The sequence below is a fragment of the Thrips palmi genome, unplaced genomic scaffold (assembly GCF_012932325.1).
Source record: "Thrips palmi isolate BJ-2018 unplaced genomic scaffold, TpBJ-2018v1 HiC_scaffold_12, whole genome shotgun sequence".
In the NCBI taxonomy this organism is placed as follows: domain Eukaryota; kingdom Metazoa; phylum Arthropoda; class Insecta; order Thysanoptera; family Thripidae; genus Thrips; species Thrips palmi.
In genome coordinates, this window is record NW_023144623.1 from 2,296,056 (window position 1) to 2,318,677 (window position 22,622).

The 22,622-nt window shown below is 43.9% G+C and overlaps 1 protein-coding gene across 1 annotated transcript; it reads left to right on the forward strand.

Annotated features, from left to right (window-relative positions):
• The first annotated feature begins 2,291 nt into the window (after positions 1 to 2,291).
• On the forward strand, positions 2,292 to 19,963 carry LOC117640116 (cathepsin B-like). The gene is made up of 7 exons (XM_034376375.1): positions 2,292 to 2,446; positions 12,287 to 12,410; positions 13,638 to 13,865; positions 14,835 to 15,035; positions 17,390 to 17,537; positions 18,954 to 19,070; positions 19,715 to 19,963. Exons 2-7 carry the CDS (start codon positions 12,288 to 12,290, stop codon positions 19,918 to 19,920), a joined length of 1,023 nt encoding a protein of 340 aa, XP_034232266.1. The 5' UTR covers positions 2,292 to 2,446; position 12,287; the 3' UTR covers positions 19,921 to 19,963.
• Positions 19,964 to 22,622: the final 2,659 nt, after the last annotated feature.

Genomic DNA, 22,622 nt, shown 5'->3' on the forward strand with positions numbered 1-22,622 from the left:
GGCGAATGCAGAAACGGCCGAAATGGAGATCGGTCTTTGTTCGAGCGACCCAAAGGAGATCGGTCTTTGTTCGAGCGACCCAAAAGACATCGGTCTTTGTTCATAGGACCCATCGTTTCGGATATTGCCAAAACCACGGCATTAAACCAATGACTTGTCCCCCTTGATTTGATTGACGTTTATTGCCAAATCGTGGCAATACTCCAAAGTATCGCCAAATTTTGGCGATACTTTTGTGTATCGCCGTTTTGAAGGCAATACTTTTCCGTAAGGCCGTTTATTGGCGATACTCAACTGTATCGCCAAAAAAGGTACTAAAAGTATTGCCTTTGGATTTACAGTGATCACACACAATCATATGACCAAGTCACTGAATCGTCTCATTGAATCAGATGTCAATGTCAATCCTTCTATGCGCTACACTCACTCACCATATAGTTATCTTTAAGGTTAGTACTATAGTAAACTCACAGCATTGCAATGAAGCCTTTTCCCAGAGTCAGTGCCAAGAGTCAGCAAAGACTTTTTATTTTGGCAAGATTAGTGTCTGGTTTGTACTTTTGGATTGTATTAATCTATTTTCTAACTGTTATTGAGCAAAGCAAACAACTCAAAAGTATCATGTCTGAGAATAAAAATGGAAATACACTCTCAAAGCTTACAAAGACCAAATCATTCTTGCAATTATCAAACACACACACACTCCACTGACTAAAACATTTCCCCTGTAGCAGGGGAGGGGAGGGGGCGGACGGACGAAACGCGTAATAATTGTCACTTTCATTTTCCGTATTTCACTGTGTTGACACTCCGGAGGGGTTTCAATCATTCTAGAATGTTGAAACACTAAGGTCGATCTCATTTCCAAACCGTTTGCTATTTATTTTGTTTTATTTGTTGATTTGCTTGTGTCCCGTATTTGAGAGCCGCGGCCGCAGGTATAGCTATATCAAGTTAAGGAAAGAGAGGGTTTTGAGCCAGCGCTGGCGCTGGCGCTGGAAGGTGAGGGGCAGGGAGGCGGTCGCGCTCAAGCTGGCTTAAGCCAGACGCAGCGATACCCCTCCCTGCCCCTCACCTTCCAGCGCCAGCGCCAGCGCTGGCTCAAAACCTTCTCCTTTCTTAACTTGATATAGCTTATGAGAAATTGGTAACTAACTGCTGCCAACCTAACCATGCTAATAAACTGATTCAAAAAGATGTTTTGAATATTTCAAACGATACTAAACAACGATTTGAAACAAACTCGTGTTGGGCGGAAGTAAGACGACGCTAAATGCGAAGTAAGGAAACTATACCTGTTGTAGTCGCTGAGAAACGTGAGCGTGTACGAACAGAGGGACAGACAGACGCATGACCAGTCACTTTTGGAGCGCCCAAACACGGCAAGGGCTCGCTACCGCTCGCCAATCAGGTACGCCATCATCAATTGATCCAGGAAGCGGAAGAAGGGAATAACTTGACTTATCCCCAAATTGAGTTTTTATTTTATTATTGTGCCTTAGAATGGTTTACATCATTACACCAAATTATTTGACTGAATTCCAAGCAGTTTAGGAGAAAATCCACATGGAAAAAGGGTATAACTCTACTTAACCCCTTTTACGGTCTAAATTTCATTGGAAAATGGAGATAACTCAACCTTAGTCTACATGAGTCCATTTGACAAATTGGCAAAAGGATATAACTCAACTTGTGTTTTTATGGATCTAGTGTAAAAAGAATCAACTCAACTTAACCCCCCCTTAATTTTAAATTTCAATTTGGAAAAAAGAGCTAAGTCCAAAAAATACACCAGAGTAACATACACTTTATGCAGACTATTGTTCCACTTGACTTGTCTCTAAATTCCTCTTTGTTTAGGAAATATAAGGTGAGCTGACTCTGCTTTCCATTTCAACGGAAAGTGATAAGTCGCAGAAATCCTCTACGGAGTGACCTTACACTTTTGATTTTTTTTTCCAAAATTTTACTGATGCTTTTTAAATTATTAACTTCTGCAACATTCATTTGTTTTGTTTTAGTTTTCCCTGCTAACAGTTTTTTGTTTCTCCTGAAAAATGGTCAAAATTGAGTTATCCCCTTCTTCCGCTTCCTGGATCAATTTTAATTCAAATTATGCAAGAAATGCAACAAAAGTACCTAAAAAGCGTTTTGATCGCAAAGCGTGACAAATATTTTTTACAATATTTTGTTATGAACTCGGTATACGTGTTGCAGCCAGGGGGGCTGTATAGTTGGCGGAGCGAAATCAGTTCCATCCCAAGAAGAATGTGAAGTACCTCGAAATGAAGCACAATAGCCTTGTCTCCTGCGAGTGCCTACACTGCGCAAAGGTCGACCCTGCTGTGCTGATGATGCCCAGATAGCACCCGTATAAGTAGCGGTACTCTGGGGATGCTCGGCACCAGTCTCGCATTGAGACTGCTCAGAGGAAGACTCCTGTCACGTAAGTCATCTATGAAAATCGATAAAGCAACTTGCAACAACAGGCAGCATAAAAAATTTGAACAGTTTCACTGAAAATCTATCGGCGTGACTTCGTGCCGCTGCAGGGGCGTGAATTAAGTGTCACGCCATTAAACGGCATGACAGAAAAGTCACGCCAAAAATCGGTGTGACTGAAAAATTCACGCCAATTTTTGGCGTGAATTTCTTGTCATGCCGCTTATTGGCGTGACTTGTCTCATAAAGCGCGTTGTCATTCACGCCAAATGAGGGCGTGACTCACATGTCACGCCGGTTTTCAGCGTGAATTTCGTGTCACGCCAATTTTTGGCGTGACATTTTGTCACGCCATAATTTGGCCATGTGTCCGACCATTACGGTTTTAGTGCCAAATTTAGGTGAGGAAAGTTTCCTCACCCAAATTTGGGTAATAATACTACGGAGCTATATAGAGAGCTGATACACCCTTCCTAACCCAAAATTGGGCGAGGAAGCTTTCCTTGCCCAGATTGGGCGAGGAAACCTTCCTCGCCCAAATTTGGGTGGGAAAGTAAGGGAGGGTGGGGCACCATGACCACTGGAGTACCATGACCACCCCCCTCGCTCTCGGGAACTACTCAGCCGACGGCAACCGGTCGACCGGACTTTCGAGAGAATCGGATTCTTACTATTTTTAGCCAGAGCCCTACCTTCTAGCTTCAAGGGTGCAACCATGGCACCTCGCCAAAATTTTCGTTACAGTGTTTTGGCTAAATTGGGCATAATTCAAATTTGGGGTATTTTTTCTCACTGTCACATTTGAGGAGATAGGTTCGATGTCTTAGGTTTTTCTCAAAGTGTCGGCTCTCCGGCAAAATATCCAACATCCCATTTCATTCTAAGTAGCTCGGGGAGCCCTCGAGTTCCGTAGAACGGGGTAATATGAGACAAATTTCGAGGTTTTATGTGAATTTCCCCCTTTTAATTTCAACTTGAGGTGCTGAGGTGTTCATCACTTGTTCATTGACCCTTTGGCTACACTCCCTCCAAATTTCAGATTTTTAGGTGCAGTAGGGACCTTTCAATAACCCTCGGAATGACGTCCCATATTTCCCTGCAATGTGGGGTAATATGAGACAAAAGAGAAAAATGGTAAAGAAGTATGGAAAATAAACTCATTTAGATGGGTTTGGAGCTTTTAAAGTTCTTTTCATTCATTTTAAAGATGATTGGGGACTATAATGAAGGAGAGATAAAATCTGGAGGGAAGAAAAATGGGTGTCACCAAAAAGAGCTGAAAAATGTCTAAGAAGTCATGAGTTGTACCTGTCACATGAAAATACTAAACGAAGAGCATAGATGCCGGTCAGGTAGTAAAACAAATTCGTGTTAAAATCATTATTACTTGAAATTAAGAACAGTGGAGTATGTTTGGCCTTATGTTTCGAACGAAAAGATGTGTCTCTATTTTCCCTGCAAGGTTACAAAATTGTATTCCATCTGGAACAGGCGGCCCGGGAGTAGACATAACAGAACCAAATTTTGTCCTGATTATGTTGACATGATTGTCTACAGATTAAAACCTCGTTCGGACGAGAACCAGAGTTCCAACCGAGGTTTCTGGGGAGGTTTTTACGAACTTTATAAAACTTGTCAGAATTCAGATGATTTTCGTTTGGTTCTTAATAATCCTGGCGAGTCTCTGATTGCCTTCGTGCGTTTCCCGTGATCTGCTAAGGCCTCCTAGATCACGAAAAAAAATTCCCGATGGTCTTCTGAACAACCGCTTGAGAGCAACACGACAAAAACCAAAAAAAGTGCGCTTTGTCTCTATTTTCCTTCATGTCTCATATTACCCCGTTCTACGGTTGCAAACTGCATTGTGGGGAGCAATGACCACTTTTTAGTGGAGCACCATGACCATACATATTTGAGTGTTTTCTTCTCATTTTTGGGTCTGATAATGATTTATTTTCGTCCAAAATTTGATTTATGCTTCAGAAAATGTATTAGGGCTGAATAATTGCTGCAGAATAGATAGTTTTATCACAAATCGTGAATCACCAGGATGATTAAGAATGGTTCTGAAACTGAGGCTTGAAATGGTAGTTTCTCTAGCACTAAATGAGCTCCAAACCGCAAAAGTTGGCCGCGAAGGCGATCCGTGGCAACTTTGCACCAAGATGGCTCTGGCATTATGAGAAACATCATTTAATTCACTTGTTTGCAGTGTAGTAACCGCGATAATTTTCTTAAAATTTACCAAATTGAAATCTGCATACGAATTTGGATTCGTCTTAGCAAGACAAACATAAAATGCTAACACATGTCATAGCTTTGGACGTGAAATTTGAAAGCCTTAGAGCGTTAACTGTTTTAAACCGTCCATTTTAAGGCATCTTAGAACGTTTGAAACTTTACAGGTTCTGACAGTGTTTTTTAGTTAAGTTGACTGGCCTGATGGTAAGGACAGCGATATAAACAATTTCAATGAGAATACTGGTAGAAAGTACACTTTTTTGGGCCAAAAAATTACTATGGTCATGGTGCCCCACGGGGTGGTCATGGTACCTCATAGGTGGGGCGCCATGACCACTTTCCGTTTTATTTTCCAAAGTGTTCTGTGAGCCTGCCGTGCATTGCAGACAAGTTCCAATGGATGGAAGAGGTCCTTGGAGGTCCAAAGAATCCCCTCATGCTGGAAACTTAACTTTTCGAACCACACGGTGGAGTAGAGGGAGGCACAAAAAAAAGTGGTCATGGTTCCCCACCCTCCCTTAAACCTCGCCCAAAATTGGGTATTGATCATGACTTTTTCATTCTCAGTGTATGCTTTTAGCAAATATTTTGTTTAATCTGTCTGAATCCGAGCACAGTTGTCTTTTGTGACCCAACAGTGATTAGTTCAAACAAAAGCTTTAAAAAAGAGGCCAGGTTTACCATGCGCCACCTCTATCGAGATCCGGTTTGTGCCCTGATGATCGCTTCGATCTAGCCTACCCCTCTCCCAATCGACGTTCTTATTGCTTTGGAAAAACATTTGTTAAGCGTTCTTAATTTCGTGGGATGTCTTTACTGGAACTTGTTGCAAAGTGTCCAAAGGAATCCCACACTCTCGAATAATCCACCCGAGACCCGCACCGTTGTCACCTCCCAGCACCGGTGAAGTCGCACCAACCCGCAAGCGTCTATTAAGAAATGATTCCGTGTGAATAGGGAGGGAGTCATTTTGAGTCGGAGCATCTCCCGAGGAGCCTTTACTGAAAATAAGTTGGACAAAAGTCTTGGTGACTGAAACTGATTCAAAGAGTTGTACTACCCGTTGCACTTCCCGAGGACAATGCCCTCAAGCACTGGTGATTCACAAAGGCACACCGTAAAAAGTGATTGGAATTTTACCATGAAGTGGTTTAGCGAAATTCATACACAGAATAAAAATTGTTCTTGGCAGTCCTATACCAATTCACGAGCGCAAGGGCATAAAACTTTTCCCGCCGTTTCAGGGGCGTTAATCTTTTCTGATCTTTCAGGGCATAGTTTTTATGCCTTTGTTTCAAATGTGGTCAAAAACGCATCGCTTTTTAAACTCTGATATTTGCACTGAGATTCCGAACGCTATTATTATAGCACGTATGATGCAATGCCCTGAGATATCGCACCATACTTGCAATGTCATAGCCATATTGCTCCTTTCGTGCAATGCGTCCCAAAAATGCCCTGCGCTAAATGCATGGGAATGCATTGCACTTCATGCAACGCAAAAGCATTGCACCAGTTGGCGCAATTCTCAGTGCGTACATCTCGTCCTAATTTCGGCTGAAGTCATTATTATGTGCTCCACAAATCCAATGGTCGGACTGCTTGCCACTCCAGGCTCGAGAGCCAAACAAAAAGTCTTGCTGAGTTATGGACATGGTTACACTCTAAATGTTCTACAGTTAAGATTCTCCATATTATGGTGAAAATGTTCCATATTATGGTGGTGCAGGTGACCTTGTAACATACCATTGAGAATTCACTGTACCTTAGATATTTTGACGAATTTTGTTGGTATTATGGAGAAAATCTTCACCATAATATGTTGGTGCAGCCTTTCACCGTAAGACATTTACTGTGTACACCCAAAAGTCTCGCTAAAATATGGTCGGACCAATATGTCTCACCGAGAAGGAGCAGAAATTTTTGTCTGACCACAATGGGGCGTAGCTAGAAATTTGACCCGTGTCAAGCTGATCAAAGCGGCCTGTTACAGACCAAGAGAGTCTGACAATCTTCTGGTCAGAATTTTATCTGAACAAATTATTGCGAGGCTTTCCGGTTTGACCAAAGCTTGTTGGGGCTTTTTGTCTCGTTTCAGAGCAGATTATCACTCTCATTCCAGGAACGTGACATCACGTTGAAACGAATGTGACAAAATGTCACGTTCGTTTGAGCGTTGTGTCACGTTCGTTTGAATGTGAACAAGCTAAGTTTTGACCGATTCACATCCAAACGAATGTGACTCGACGCTCATTTTGTCACGTTCGTGTCAACGTGACGTCACGTTCCTGGAATGAGAGTGTCTTTTTGTTTAATTTTCAGCGTACAGAGGACGAAGGCGTAGCGCTGGCACGCCCAGAAGGGTTGAGTGCCGGGTATGCTCTAAACACACAGTAAAAAAAGATTCGCCGATTCGGTGACGTCTGGGCGCCAAAACGAGAATATTACAAGAACAGCAACACCCTCAAACTGTTCTGGCGGCCCTCTGTTCGTTTCGGCGACGCTCGGTCTAGTTTCGGTGGCGCTCGGTCCGTTCCGGAGCGGCCACCTCACCAGAACGGCACTGCAGTCACCCTCCCGCCAGCGACTTTTAATCGTCGTATTAATGTGAAATAGGACACAAAACAAGTCAGGGGCTGTCAGTTATCATTCGCGTGACTCATCAAAGCGTAACGTTGCCGGCGGGCACGCACAAATATGCACAAACAGCTCAAAAACAGTTGTTGTGGTCATCCTAACCTCTCTGGCGGAACACCACCTGGTGACGCAGGTCACCGTTTTGGTGACAGACCGTCGCCGGGTTTGTAGGGGTACCCGTTTCGGTGAGATTGGATATAGAACGACCACCAAAACAGCGAATCTTTTTTTACTGTGCACCGAAGTCCATTAAAAAAAAATTGTTCCTTTATGGAAGTGGGTGCAGCGACCGTAAATCCCCCCGGGTGGAAGGAACTGAAGTTCTAATTATATCTGGGAATTGCAACTTAACTATTTCTTAGACTGTACGCCACATACTTTCTGTTTATAAAATAACTTAAGTTTTACTGTATTCAATAAGTGTAGCCTATTTGCAGACAAACAGCAGTCAGACTGCAGACTGACCGATGCAGTTTGACTGTAGTTCAACTGTAATTTAACTGGTGAAACTGCAGTCTAACTATAGTTAACTATAGTTGAACTGCAGTCTGTTTACAGGAAAACTGGTAGTTTTTTCGGACAGAGCAGTCTTGTCTGCAGTTTTGATCATGGTTTCATCTCGCCAGTATTACAGAAGCTTTAACTCGAGATTTATATTGAAGTTAAAATTATTTTCGAGAAGTATTTTCTGAATTTTAGTCACAAGTGTGGATTTGGAAATCACGTTCAAATTTAGTTCTGCAAGCCCCCACTGCCGACCCTGGCCCTACTCCTTCCATGTCCTTTACGTGGTTGTTTGTAGTGCTGTGCCATCTCCGCAATGAGAGTGGAACCTGGTTAAAGGTCGGGCGGGCAAGTCGGGTGGACCAGTCCATGCCACTCGACAAGACTAAAAATTGGAAGGAGCTAGTATTGACTACCATCGCCTTCATACGTTACCACTGCATGTCACCGCAGACTACCTAGTAAGGTAGGATAGTCTGAAGAACCGAGCGAATCATGCGTGGACCCAACCTAATTGTCGCCCGTAGACGCCATCGAGTGCTAACACGGAATTCCGTTTTTCTCCACTTTAGTGCAATATTCTGATTCAAATTTTTCTCTAACGTCTAAAGCAGATATTTACTGAAGTGGCAGATGGTGTAACTTGCAAAAATAACTTAATTCACTAGCCTAAATAAGAAATCCCGTTTGACAAACACTCACAGCGATCCAAGCGCCACCTAGCGGCAGGTCCTTGAAACCTGGCCTTGCAGCTCGGCGGCTGACAGTAGACCACACGGTGTGGTGGGATGAGGATTTTTCCACAGTTTGCGCACTACCCCGACGTCTAAAAATATCGCAATAATTTTTATGCTCAACGTTAAATTTTGGCTTCACCCCGCCATGCTTAATCTCAGAGAAGAAAAACCATATTGATCGACGTACTGATCCTTGCCTTCCAGTCGTGTCGGTTTTCAATAGCCCCTTTCGCTCGTCGCCGAGTGAAGAACAAAAGTACTCTAAAAGCCCGGAACCAGTAGCGCGCCACCAAGCGGCCGTTATAGCGAACTGTCAAAAGCTGAACCCTGATTGGTCCAAGCGTAGGTCCGAACGAAGTTCACTGCATCGGCCGCTAGGTGGCGCGCTAGTAGTCCCTGCACTGTGATTACTTTTGTTCTTCAATCGCTTCCTCATTCCTGACTGCATTGAAAAGGTATACTATAAGTGTAAATTGAAGCGTAATGGTGTCTAGACAATAATCATGCAGATAAAATTACAGATAAAGCGTTGATATACTTGAGTCAAAAGTAGTATTTTAACACACTTTTGAAGTATTGTTTAACTGAGCAATGGTGAGTGTAACATAGCTGTAGATCAAGCTGAAGTTTCGACACTATTTAAGAACTGAACTCTTAACTGAAAAAAAACTGCAGTCAGACTACTATTACGAGTACCACCTGAACAGTACACAAACTTGTAAATAATTACAGAGTTTTTTCACACTTTGACTGCACTGCAGTTTGTGCACTGCAGTTTTTCACTGTAGTCGGTACTCAGTTAAAACAAGACTTCCTTCCACCCGGGCCGAACCTCTACGCCAGAAATCATCCGTACTCCCTCCTTGGCCGCAGTACTTTTGTCGTTATACTGTTTTTTTTCTTTTTGTATGACTCTGCAAACACGTGTCTGAACTCATGCAGTGGGTACGTCACGTAGCGTTACATTGTTTTCGCAGAGAAGGATTAGATAGTGATATGATTTGAAATACTGTGAGGCACTGATTTCCATTCTTCGTCAAACGGCGCGACTAATTAACTTCTCAAGTGGTGCACGCGGGAGGCGATTGAACACCCAAGTGGCCTTATCTCCATCAGCTGTCACAGCCTGCTTCTGCGTTCTGTCGTGAGTAGATGCGACACGAGGCAAGGTTGGACGTCAAGCGTCGCGTGTGGCATGTAGCCTACTCTGGAGGCAAAGTAGCACTTTTTGCCTACCTTTCAGGCGGAAGAGCCCCCCCCCCCTTTCGGTCATATGGTCGGCGCATCCGAGATGCATGCTGGGAGACCGGGCGCTGGCTGGCAGGCAGATAGGCGGTCCTCTGCTGCATCCGGCGACGGATTCGGGAGGGATTAGTTGTCCGCTCCTCACCCCGCCCCCAATGTTAATTCGGATATTTGCAAATTTTTAGCAGATGATACGTTCACGTATCAGCGTGCTTGTACTCTCGTGCTGAGAGTACCGAGTTTCCGGCTAGCCAGGCAGCAGTTGCCTCGTAACCTGACTAGCAAGCCTAGAAGAGGCCGAGCGCCTCGCTGGCAAGGCAGCGCAGCGGCTGGCTGGCCTGCTTAAAAGTTTATGAGCGGAGGGCCCGCAGCGTGCCGTGCCGCACCGCACCGCGCGCCGCTCATGAATCGGGGCGCCTGCGGGGGCTCGGGTTGCGCGCGCGGCGTAAGGGAGGGTGGGGCACCTAGTGACACTTTTTGGATTTTGGCACTCACTCCGATACTGTGCGAGAAATGAATCTGCTTACACCTCAGAAGGTTGCTTTGATCCTTCCTTGATCGAAAAAACATATTCTGGCGTTTCGACAACACCTATTTCTATTATTTACATAGCTTCCCGCAGACCTCTGCACTTGTCACTTGGTGCCCCAGCCCGGGGCACCTAGTGACAGGTCATATAACTCATATTACCAGCATAGAGCGACGCTCCAGCTAATTGAAAATGATCTGTTTTAGACTCTTTAAGCTTTTTAAATATCAAACCATTCTGAACGGCGCCATTTTTTTCCAAGAAACTGCGTTTTACTACATTGCCAATCAAATTCAAATTTCTACGAAAATGTCGCACAAATTAGTCTCATTTATGTTTCGTTGTGTGACAATCGGTGACAATTTACTTCGCGGTTGCCAAATCGATGTTTTGAAACGTTTAAATCGTTGAAATACGGTAAATAGAGTGTGTCTGTCACTACCTGCCCCGGGGGCTCATTTCCGTTCAAAATTTGATTTTAAAGACATGAAATCATATATTTCAGCTGGTTCAGCGAAAGCAACTTACTAAAGGTCCTTATTATTGATTAAAAGTGCCAGAACGATCGGCAGTGCCGTGTACTGGAAGAATGGCGAGAAAACATTTTGTAAAAAAGTCGCAAAATCTGTGATTTTGGGTGATTATTTTTTTGCTTTTATTCTAGGGGCTAAAATATTTTGTTCAAAGTCTCACTTTCACTTGAACATGATTCCACAGCACAAGACCTTTAGATAAGCCACCTCAAGGTGTCTGAAAGTGCCATAGGTCGGCCAGGGCACCCCTGTGTCACTAGGTGCCCCTGTCACTAGGTGCCCCACCCTCCCTTATAACCTCGACACCCAGCTATCTAGCGCTTGCGTCACTCACTTGCGCGCTGCCGCTCCCCGTCCTCTCGTCACGAGACGCTGCTAGCACGCATCGCGCAGCTGCCCCCCGCGCCCCGCCACACCCCGCAGCAGTCCACACACACACTTGAACCTTGAGTGCGTAGAACACATAGAGCAGCGGCCCCCCGAACCCCTGCCCCTCTCGAGAAGCGGCGCGCTGGCAGTCGGCAGTGCACGCCACTCATGCTTATCTTGAGCGTCTCGGGTATCGGGAGTCGCAGGCCGCGGCCGGCCGGCCCCGCTTGGTGGCTGACACGCTGCGTCCGGCGAGGCATCCCGCCCTAGTACCGCAAACAACTTTTACGGGTGTTGAGTATTCATGTGATTAGCCACCAAATTGTGCATCCTCGCTTTGAAACAACGAAAATGATACCCAACACAAGTGGTATCCGACATATGAGTGTCCCACCGACATTGCGAACATGTTTAACACAAATCCAAAAGTTAAAATAAAATTGACATTTTCGTGAATTATTGATCCAGGAAGCGGAAGAAGGGTATAAGTCGAGTTGAATCCGTGCACTTTTGCAAGGCCTAAACCTTGCAGGTGGGAGAACGGGTGGGGAATGTCATCTATAAATAGATGCAAGAGGATGGGACTTGTCTCACCACACCTCTTTTTGGACCAAATTTTCGCTCATGTTTACTTGATAGACTGACAAGAGGTCACTGAATCAACTCGACTTAACCCCTTCTTCCGCTTCCTGGATCTATTGTGCGTAAGAAATTTGTCAAATGAAGAGTTCCGAGTGTTTACTCTTCCAAATAAATTCACAAAATGTCACATTCATCATCGACAAATTTTTCTACTAATCGTGGAGAGAAAAAACCACCACACATTTAAATAAACATTCTCATTAGTATCATCTGCTTTCACGTTAGCGTTAACGTTTTTTCTTTGGGTTTAAGCGGTACAGAAAATACGCACGGAATGCCCACAGCTAAAAAGGACGGATAGTCCAGATACACTGTTGACCAAACTCATTCCGTACTTCCTAATGGTTTGCTCCCAGTATGATGTTGCCATTGATATCTATCATTGAATCCCCACGTCTTTGTTCCAGGATGAAGTTGTTGGCATTGATGTTGGTGGGCCTGGTTGGTGTGGCTGTTGCCGAGATCAACAACCACCACCCCCTGTCCGCCGCTGCCATTCACCACATCAACTCCCAGAAGCCAACATGGACGGTCAGTTCTATCCATCCCGTTTTAGAGGGGGAAGCACACTATGTTCTCGTGCTTTGGTGGTTCTTACACCTTGCTGTTGTTTGTTGCACCTGATAGGAATATTCCTTTAACAATATAAGAGAAAGAAGTTCACAACTTTCTCGTAAATTGAGCGAGTTAAACACTTCCACCATAACGCCGAGTGATGAACAAGAGGAAGAAATGGTACCGGAACCAGTTCCCAGAACGCCTTATTTATAGGTTTTGACGGTTAAAAATCGTAAAACTCGTCTTTGACTAAATTTTAACAATTTTTAGAACCCAAATGAACGCATAATACAAATGAGCGCCTTTTGTGGACTGTTTCCGGCTTTCGTAATTCTTCTTGCTCTTCACTTGGAGCTCTGGTGGAAGTGTCTATTAAACGATATCACTATGTCCCTAATGCCACCTTCAGTTTTCAACGTTTATCTCTTTGTTGCATCCGTCACTAGCTTCACTATTAAACAAAAAGAACGGGTCGAAAAATTACTTCATTTTCAGGTTCGTCGTTGAAACAGTTCCTTTGCAAAGCTATTTCGGGAACAGTTTTGTGCCCTATCAGATACAGCAAACCGATAACGAAAAATGCATATACTTTGGGCAGAACCGTGCACACAGTGAAATCATGTCACGGAGAACCGTCTTGCATGCGTCACATCATAGTCCCTCTCAGTCAGTTGCGGAGAAAAGTTAGTGGTTTTCCTGTCTTGTTTTTTCCAAAATATTGTAAGAAATCTATTATTTGAAATAACACTTCTTCTCCAAGCTCAGTATGGAAATTTGAATGAAATCTCCAACACAACGTCAAGTCGTTAATGCACGAAAACATAGTGATACTGCCCCCATTAGGTTAGAACCTGGATGGAACCGATTGGCATTTACCAAATGTCGGAGGCGCCAACCGCAGATCGTTGTGTTATTCGATGCTTCAAATCTCTCACTGGTAAAATTAAGGCGTAACTCTACGCTTGAGTCAAGCATAAAGTTAAGCATGAAGACGTTACGCTTGAAATGAAGCACACTCTCAATATTGCCCCATGCATTTAGTCGGGCGGAATCTTGGCGGAAGAGCCTGATACGCTCTATTTCAAGCGTAAACTGCTTACACTTGAAAACAGAGGGTAATACTACGCTTTAGTTTTACCAGTGCTTACAAATACTTAAAAAGAGGTGAGTCTGTCGTTGCTCATCCCTTGCGCTTTTCAGGCTGGCCACAACTTCCCCACCGACACGAAGATGGAGAACGTGCGCCGGCTGATGGGCGCGAGGCGCGACCCCCTCCGCGTCCGCCTTCCCCTCAGGGAGGACGTCGAGGTCGATGAGGTGGAGTGGTGGCCCTGGAGCCTCCCCAAGCACTTCGACGCCCGCAAGGAGTGGCCGAAATGCCCCACCATCGGCGAGATCCGTGACCAGGGCTCCTGCGGATCCTGCTGGGTAAGCACTAAAGGGTTGGAAAATTAATTGAAGTAATTAGAATATTGTATACACTGTCAGAAATTTTGTCGTAAATTAGCGACAAAAAAGTCGCTAATTTTGATAGCGACGGAAGTCGTTTTTAAACTACTCCGTAGTAACTGAACGACTTAAAAGTCATTTAAATGACTCTCTACGAGAATGTCGTAATCGCGATTACATATTTTAAAATCTAAAATTCCCAAAAAGTTGGTAAAAAGTTACAATTTTGCTCGCTTATTTACGAATTATGTCGTTCATTTACGATTCATAACACAAATGTACGACAAGAGTCGTAAATATACGACTTAAGTCATAACTGCACGACATATTCCATAAACAAATTACGATCGTTCGTAAACTTACGATTGAGTCGTAAATTTACGACTTGATTCGTTTTAAAACGGAACGTCTCGCTATTAAAATTAGCGACAAATATGTTGTATATTTACGACTTGGGTCGTAACAAAAAATATCGTTTGAAAACAACATAATTGTTTTACAAAATGTCGTAAATTTACGAGAGAATCCGCACGATGAGTATGGCGTCGATTTGTGCAATGCTTTTGCAGTGCTCATGAAGTGCAATAATTTTCTAGAGTGATCACCATTGCACCATCATACGTGCTATATTCATAGCGTTTGAAATGTCAGTGTTGAGGTAAGTTGGGGAAGAAAGGTACAGGGTAAGGAAAGAACCCCCATGTGGAACTGATACTTGGACTTGGAGCCATACTTTGCTGATTTTTTTCCACTAACTTTGTGCAAAATCCCTGCCCTGTTGAGATATCAGATCTTCGCAGTGCACAGCGAAATCAGATGCAGGTTTTCCCAAGGGCTCAGAAATCGCGAATGGCTTAACTTGTGCTACCTGGATCCAAGATCAACAAGCTCATCTGACACCGAACGACACACGTTTTATTGATTTGCATGTTTGTTGTTCCCACGCAGGCACATGGCGCTGTCGAGGCCATGTCCGACCGTATTTGCATCGCATCCAAGGGCAAGAAGAACGTGCACGTCTCCGTCGAGGATTTGCTCACCTGCTGCTCTGCGTGCGGCGACGGCTGCAACGGTGGTTACCTGGAACCCGCCTGGAACTACTGGGTGGAAACCGGCCTCGTTTCCGGCGGAAACTACAACTCCAACGAGGTAAGTTAAGATTGTTAAGGCCAATGCAACGCTTAATTGCACAATTCCAGATCGGGGTCGGGCAAGGAAAGAAAGGCACAGGCCCGGGGATAACATTGATAGAAGAGCCCTACACACTTAACTTCTTACGGATACATCCTATCTGTATTACGGACATTTTTGTGCAATTGCAATTACGGATAGATTTTGCTTGTAAAACGGATGAAATCATCCGTATTTGAAAGAGTTTTACGTCCGTACCATAAGGGAGGGTGGGGCACCTAGTGACAGGGGTGCCCTGGCCACCCTATGGCTCTTTCAGACACCTTGAGGTGGCTTATCTAAAGGTCTTGTGCTATGGAATCATGTTCAAGTGAAAGTGAGACTTTGAACAAAATATTTTAGCCCCTAGAATAAAAGCAAAAAAAACATTACCCAAAATCACAGATTTTACGACTTTTTAACAAAATGTTTTCTCGCTATTCTTCCAGTACACGGCACTGCCGATCGTTCTGGCACTTTTAATCAATAATAAGGACCCTTAGGAAGTTGTTTTCGCTGAACCAGCTCAAACACATGATTTCATTTCTTTAATATCAAATTTTGAACGGAAATGAGCCCCCGGGGCAGGTAGTGACAGACACACTCTATTTACCGTATTTCAACGATTTAAACGTTTTAAAACATCGATTTGGCAACCGCGAAGTAAATTGTCACCGATTGTCACTCAACGAAACATAAATAAGACTAATTTGTACGACAATTTCGTAGAACATTGAATTTGATTGGCAATGTAGTAAAATGCAGTTTCTTGGGAAAAAATGGCGCCGTTCAGAATGGTTTGATATTTAAAAAGCTTAAAGAGTCTAAAACAGATAATTTTCAATTAGCTGGAGCGTCGCTCTATGCTGATAATGTGAGTTATATGACCTGTCACTAGGTGCCCCGGGCTGGGGCACCAAGTGACAAGTGCAGAGGTCTGCGGGAAGCTATGTAAATAATAGAAATAGGTGTTGTCAAAACGCCACACTATGTTTTTGCGATCAAGGAAGGATCAAAGCAACCTTCTGAGGTGTAAGCAGATTCATTTCTCGCATAGTATTGGAGTGAGTGCCAAAATCCAAAAAGTGTCACTAGGTGCCCCACCCTCCCTTACGGATATTTTCGTCTGTATGTTACGGACACGAAAACCTTTGTATTACGGATAAAATCATCCGTATTACAACCAAAATCCATCCGTAATTACGCTTGCACAAAACCGTCCGTATTGCGGATACATGGTGTCCGTAAGGAGTCTTGAGTGTAGGAATGATTGAGACTGCCAGGGGTATATCGACCCCTTCTAGGGAAACTATCCCATCTAGCTAGGGCGCTGGGAGACTTGCTTAGCCCCCTATACAATTGAGAATGGATACAACTTTTCTCATGACTTGCGAGGAGTCCAGACGAGTTGATTTTGTTCATCATCAGAATACTTTCTACACTGCTAATCCAAGTGTGGACCAGGTCTACGCCTCAAGGCGTGGGCCATTTTGGTCCACGCTTTGAAACGTGGACCACTGTTTGGTCCACGCTTGGCAAGCATAGAATTCCATGCTTGAAAGCGTGGATCAAGAGGTGGTCCACGCTTCAAAGCGTAGACCAACCAGTGGCCCACGTTTCAAAGCGTGGACCAAGCGATGGTCCACGTTTCAATCGTGGACCAAAAAAGTCCACGCCTTGAAGCGTGGACCTGGTCCACACTTTAGCAGCGTTAGTTTGTTTTGGCGAAGCAAGGACGGGGGAATTAACGCGGCTGGATTAAATAGCATCTTCTCTCCCATTGGCTTCGAGCGTTTAAGCTTCAAGTGTCGTTGTTCGGTGAAAAGAAGCCCAGTACTTCGCTCCCGCAGCAGGTGGAAACCCTGTAGCCGAAATAGAGATGCAGATGCTTTTTGCTCATCTCAGGACCCTGGAGTGATAGGTAAAATCCATGGGCACATTTGGAGTCCTCATATATTTGACTGGGTGTAGGCTTTGTTTCGAGCGCGAATTGGGATTGGGGGGGGGGGGGGGGCAGCAGCAGATGGACCCGAGCAGCAGCAGATGGGCAATTGACACCCCCCCCCCCCCACACACACACACCTAGATAGCCGCCTAAAAGGTAGGCGAAAAATACACTTTAAACCTGTCAATAGGCAAAAATTGATACGTTGCGCCTTTGGGCCGAATCTGGATCCGCCTCGGCCGTCGATTTATGATCATTTTGCCGCAAGAAAGTAAACAACAGGTTAAAAATAAACGCATCGGGGCGCGCACCCTTATCGTAGCAACATAGTTTCCACCCGATGTAACCTGTTTTTGGAGCGAACAAGCAAGTAACGCGGCTGTCGCAGGGCTGCCGCCCTTACTCCATCGCTGCCTGCGAGCACCACGTCAACGGCTCCCGCCCGGCCTGCGGTGGCGAGGAGGGCGACACCCCCGCCTGCACCAAGCAGTGCGAGGCCTCTTACAACAAGGACTACAACAGCGACCGCGTCTTCGGTGAGCAAACCACGCAAATCTCTTGCATACTCTGCAAACTCAAGTGAGAACATCGTACACGCTTATAAGAGCATGCTTCCAAGCGGACTCTTATTTACAGCATTTGCTATAGGCACGCGCTAAAATAAAGTTTGCCTGACAAGCCAAATAAGAGTGTATACCTGGACCTGGAAGTACACCTTAACTGGCCCATACTTTTAGACAGGACCAAACGCACTGTTAGGGATTTTGTTGTAAAATAACGAGTAATTCCCTGTTAATTCTATAGGACAAATTGTTCGTAATTTAATGAGTACAGTCGTTATAATTCAAATCTTCAACCATATCATTTTCAGGTTGGTCTCGGTTTGCCTCGACGAAAAAACGTGAAAATAGAACTAATCATGTACCTTGAAAATTTTACGACTTTCTTTGTAAATTTACGATTTTTCCTGGTTAAATTACGATTTTTCTTTGTAATTTAACAAACTTTTGTAATTTTACGAACAATTTGTCCTATAGAATTAACAGGGAATTACTCGTTAATTTACAATTAAACTTGTTAAATTACGATAATGCTTGTAATATGACAACTTTCGTTCGTGTAATGACGACATTCTTCGTAAAACTACAGCTTAAGTTCGTAATTTTACAAGATTGACCGTAAAAATCTGTGTAAAATTGTGAAATTTTTCTTTGTATTTGGCCAAGAACGAATACTTTCGTAAAATAACGATTTTATGTTGTAAAATTACGATGGTATTCATGTAAAATAAAGTTGTAAAAATACGACTTCCCCTTACAGTGCGAGAAAGGAGTGTATTTTAGCGTGTACATACCCAGCACTCTCTATTTTAGCGTGTGCCGTAAAAAGGGTGTGCTCCGAAGCATATGCTCTAATAAGAGTATGCTATGTACAGTACACACTTAAGTTTGTAGAGTACGTCCCGGCTTGAAAGAATACCATTTCAGTGGATACCTAAAAATGCATTTGAGAAGTATAACCTATTCACTGTACAAAAGATGTCCTGTCAATGCCGTTAATTTATTACCAATGTTTGCTGTTATGCAATTCACGGCGTTTGCTGTGAACTAGTTCACGGCGTTCACTGTGATCTCGGTCACAGTGTTCACTGTGATCTGGCCGCAGTAAACGCCGTAATTGGAGCCTGATTTGCAGTACTTCGGTGCTCAGCGGCGTCAAACTCACAGTGTTTACTGTGGACCAGATCACAGTGAACACCGCGAACGAGATCACAGTGAATCGCGTGAGCAGATCACAGTAAACGCTTTACAGTGAAAACTAGTAATAAATTAACGGCATTGACAGGACATTTTTTTAACAGTGTGATGTTCTGCGAATGAAAAACAATCGATTCTATTCTGCCAGTGTGTTTCTATTGTGAATTAGGCTATGTAAACCAATTAAATCCGCAGCCAAGTCAGCCTACTCCGTGAGTAACGACGAGAAGGCCATCATGAAGGAGATCAAGAAGCACGGACCCGTGGAGGCTGCCTTCGACGTTTACGAAGACTTCCTTAACTACAAGTCTGGTGCGTATCTTCGACGTCACATTTACCGGTGCCACACTGTTAAAAATAATCGTAGTTTTACGACATATTTACAACTTCGTCGTTACTTTACGATGTTAATGGTTCAGCAACGCGAATTCGTTACCATTCAATAAAAAGTCCTTGGTTTGCGACTATTGTCTTAAATTTATGTTACCATTCAATAGAAAGTCGTAAGTTTACGAGTACTGTCTTAAATTTACGATGTCAGTCGTTTACGACAAATGCCTGTAATCTTGACCTGTCGTAATTTTTTTGACACATTTCTTTTCATTTACGGAAGAAATTGTAACGGTATTGTCGTACAAAACCGACTCAGAGATCAATCATTTACGACTAAATCGTTTCAGGATGACTGGGAAATCACTGTGAATTTCGGTGTACAAATCTTATGAATTTCAGTCGAATTTCAATGAATTTCAGCCAAATCTCGATGAATTTCAGTCGAATTTTGTTAAGTTGTATTATTTCCTCTTGTGTGTCGCTTTCAAAATCACGCTGTCGTTAATTTACGACATTATTTTTAAGAGTGCAGCAGCGGTTTTTACATGATACCCTATTATAATTTTATTTGATCGTTATATTTTATTATTATTATATTTGATTATTTGCCTTGTGCCTTGCAGGCGTGTACAACTACGTCGCTGGCGATTACGCGGGCGGCCACGCCGTGCGCATCCTCGGCTGGGGCGAGGACAACGGCGTCAAGTACTGGCTCATCGCCAACTCGTGGAACACCGACTGGGGCGAAAACGGCTTCTTCAGGTACATCCGCGGTACCAACTTGGGCGGCATGGAGGACGACGTCGTCGCTGGTCTGCCGAAGCTGTAAACAGCGCCTACTTCCAATAATAAAGGGAGCTGAGTGATGGAGAGCCGAGTTTTATTCCTTCTCCTTGGAAGCCGGGGACGAAATTGAAACCTTCAAAGAGTCTGGACACAAAACTACAGAAAAGCCTTTTTATCTAATGAGATGAGTAAATGATCAACTGTTGTCAAATGAAATTATTTTTCAGAGAGTGTTGTTATGGTTTGAGTTCGAGGTTTCTGCTAGTCCAGTTCTGCGGGGGGGGGGCACCGTCCCGCTTTTCAGTTATTGACACCACAGCTCGGAACTGCAAATAAGAAAACGGGAGCCCATGAATGGCCCCATAAACGGAGTCTCCAAGAACGTGATTTAAGAGTTTTTCTCATTAAAATTTCGGAGCTAATTTCTAATAGTGTAGTTTTTATTTGAAAAAACCTCATAACCGTCCGTCGCTAGAGTTAAGAAGCTTTTGGACATTTGAACGCTGAATATCACTGTATCGGTGATCGTTAGCATCACCTGTAAAGAGAAACATATGCGATAATTAGGGGCCGTACCCATATTACGTGACCGATTTAGGGGGGGAGGGGGTTTGGCCAAATCCTACGGACGGTCACGAGGGGGGAGGGGGGGTTAATTCAAAAGTCACGTAGTCACGAATTAGGAAATTATGATAGCAAAACACACGAGGTAGCGGCGCGGTCAGGCAACAGATATCTGTTCCTGCTGCATCCAAGCGGACAGAAACCAAGTTTCCCGAAATATGACAAGTTTCAGCGGTCGTTTTATGAATTCAAAGTGGCCATTTGATGTAAAATTGCTTAAATTTTACTTCCTCTGACCTTCAGGGTTCCAAAAAAAGACCCCTTCTGTGAGCTAATAGACTATTCTAGTCGTCGACTGTCGACTGAAGAACAAGAAGAACAAAACCGAAAATGAAGTGGATTACGAGCAGGTAGCGAGCCCAGTTTAAGGGAGAAATGTTGAGAAATATGTTTCTTTCCTTTACCAATAAGTATTAGAAACAGGCCTTATAGCATATCAACGCGAGAGGATTCGGGAACCTCTAAAATTATTGCACTCGAACGGGTGGACGGCGCCATTTCCGGTTTTGTGCGGCTTCTTGTTCTTCACTCACCAACGACTGGAATGGCCTATTTGTTTCATCGATGATCTTTGTCTTTCTTCACATCAGGAAACAGCAAATTAGACGAAAAACAGCTTTTGAGAAAATCCTACGTGACATCGGTGGGGGGGAGGGGGGGTTTGCGAAGATCCTACGGGGTGTCACGATGGGGGGGGAGGGGGTCCAAAAGTGGCCTAAAACCGGTCACGTAATATGGGTACGGCCCCTTACCAGGGAATCAACTAAGGGAGGGTGGGGAACCATGACCACTGGGGCACCATGACCACCCCCCTCGCTCTCGGGAACTACCGGTCGACCGGGCTTTCGAGAGAATCGTATTCTTACTATTTTCAGCCAGAGCCCTACCTTCTAGCTTCAAGGGTGCAACCATGGCACCTCGCCAAAATTTTCGTTACAGTGTTTTGGCTAAATTGGGCATATTTGAAATTTGGGATATTTTTTCTCACTGTCACATTTGAGGAGATAGGTTCGATGTCTTAAGTTTTTCTCAAAGTTTCGGCTCTCCGGCAAAATATCCAACATCACATTCAATTCTAAGTAGCTTTTTGCTTGCTCGGGGAGCCCTAGAGTTGTAAACTGCATTGTGGGGAGCCATGACCACTTTTTAGTGGGGCACCATGACCATACATATTTGAGTGTTTTTTCTCATTTTTGGGTCTGATAATGATTTATTTTCGTCAAAAATTTGCTTTTTGCTTCAGAAAATGTATAAGGATTGAATAATTGCTGCAGAATAGGTAGTTTTATCACAAATCGTGAATCACCAGGATGATAGAGTGGTTCTGAAACTGAGACTTGAGATGGTAGTTTCTCTACTAAATAGAGCTCCAAACCGCAAAAGTTGGCCGCGAAGGCGATCCGTGGCTACTTTGCACCGAGACGGTTCTGGCATCATGAGAAACAGCATTTATTTTACTTGTTTGCAGTGTAGTAACCGCGATAATTTTCATAAAAATTTACCAAATTGAAATCTGCATACGAATTTGGATTCGTCTTAGCAACACAAACATAAAATGTTAACACATGTCATAGCTTTGGATGTGAAATTTGAAAGCCTTAGAGCATTAATTGTTTTAACCCGTCCATTTTAAGGCATCTTAGAACGTTTGAAACTTCGAAGGTTTTTAGAGTGTTTTTTAGTGAAGTTGACTGGCCTGATGGTAAGAACAGCGATATAAACAATTTCAATGAGAATACTGGTAGAAAGTACACGTTTTGGGCCAAAAAATTACTATGGTCATGGTGCTCCACGGGGTGGTCATGGTGCCCCATAGGTGGGGCGCCATGACCACTTTGCGTTTTATTTTCCAAAGTGTTCTGTGAGCCTGCCGTGCATTGCAGACAAGTTCCAATGGGTGGAAGAGGTCCTTGGAGGTCCAAAGAATCCCCATGCTGGAAACTTAACTTTTCGAACCACACGGCGGAGTAGAGGGTGGCCCCAAAAAAAAGTGGTCATGGTTCCCCACCCTCCCTTAGACAATCGAAAAAGCTGGAGAAGACTGTGACTCTATTCGATACTCCCCTGCAACAAGGAGCTATCTACGCTCACTGTCTCGATAACCGACTATCTACGCGCCCT

Excerpts from the sequence above, each read along its gene's own strand:
- LOC117640116 (XM_034376375.1), top strand. The coding sequence starts at position 12,288 with ATGAAGTTGTTGGCATTGATGTTGGTGGGCCTGGTTGGTGTGGCTGTT. Across the intron at positions 12,411-13,637 it reads CCCAGAAGCCAACATGGACG|GCTGGCCACAACTTCCCCAC; the intron begins GTCAGTTCTATC and ends TGCGCTTTTCAG. Across the intron at positions 15,036-17,389 it reads GAAACTACAACTCCAACGAG|GGCTGCCGCCCTTACTCCAT; the intron begins GTAAGTTAAGAT and ends CGGCTGTCGCAG.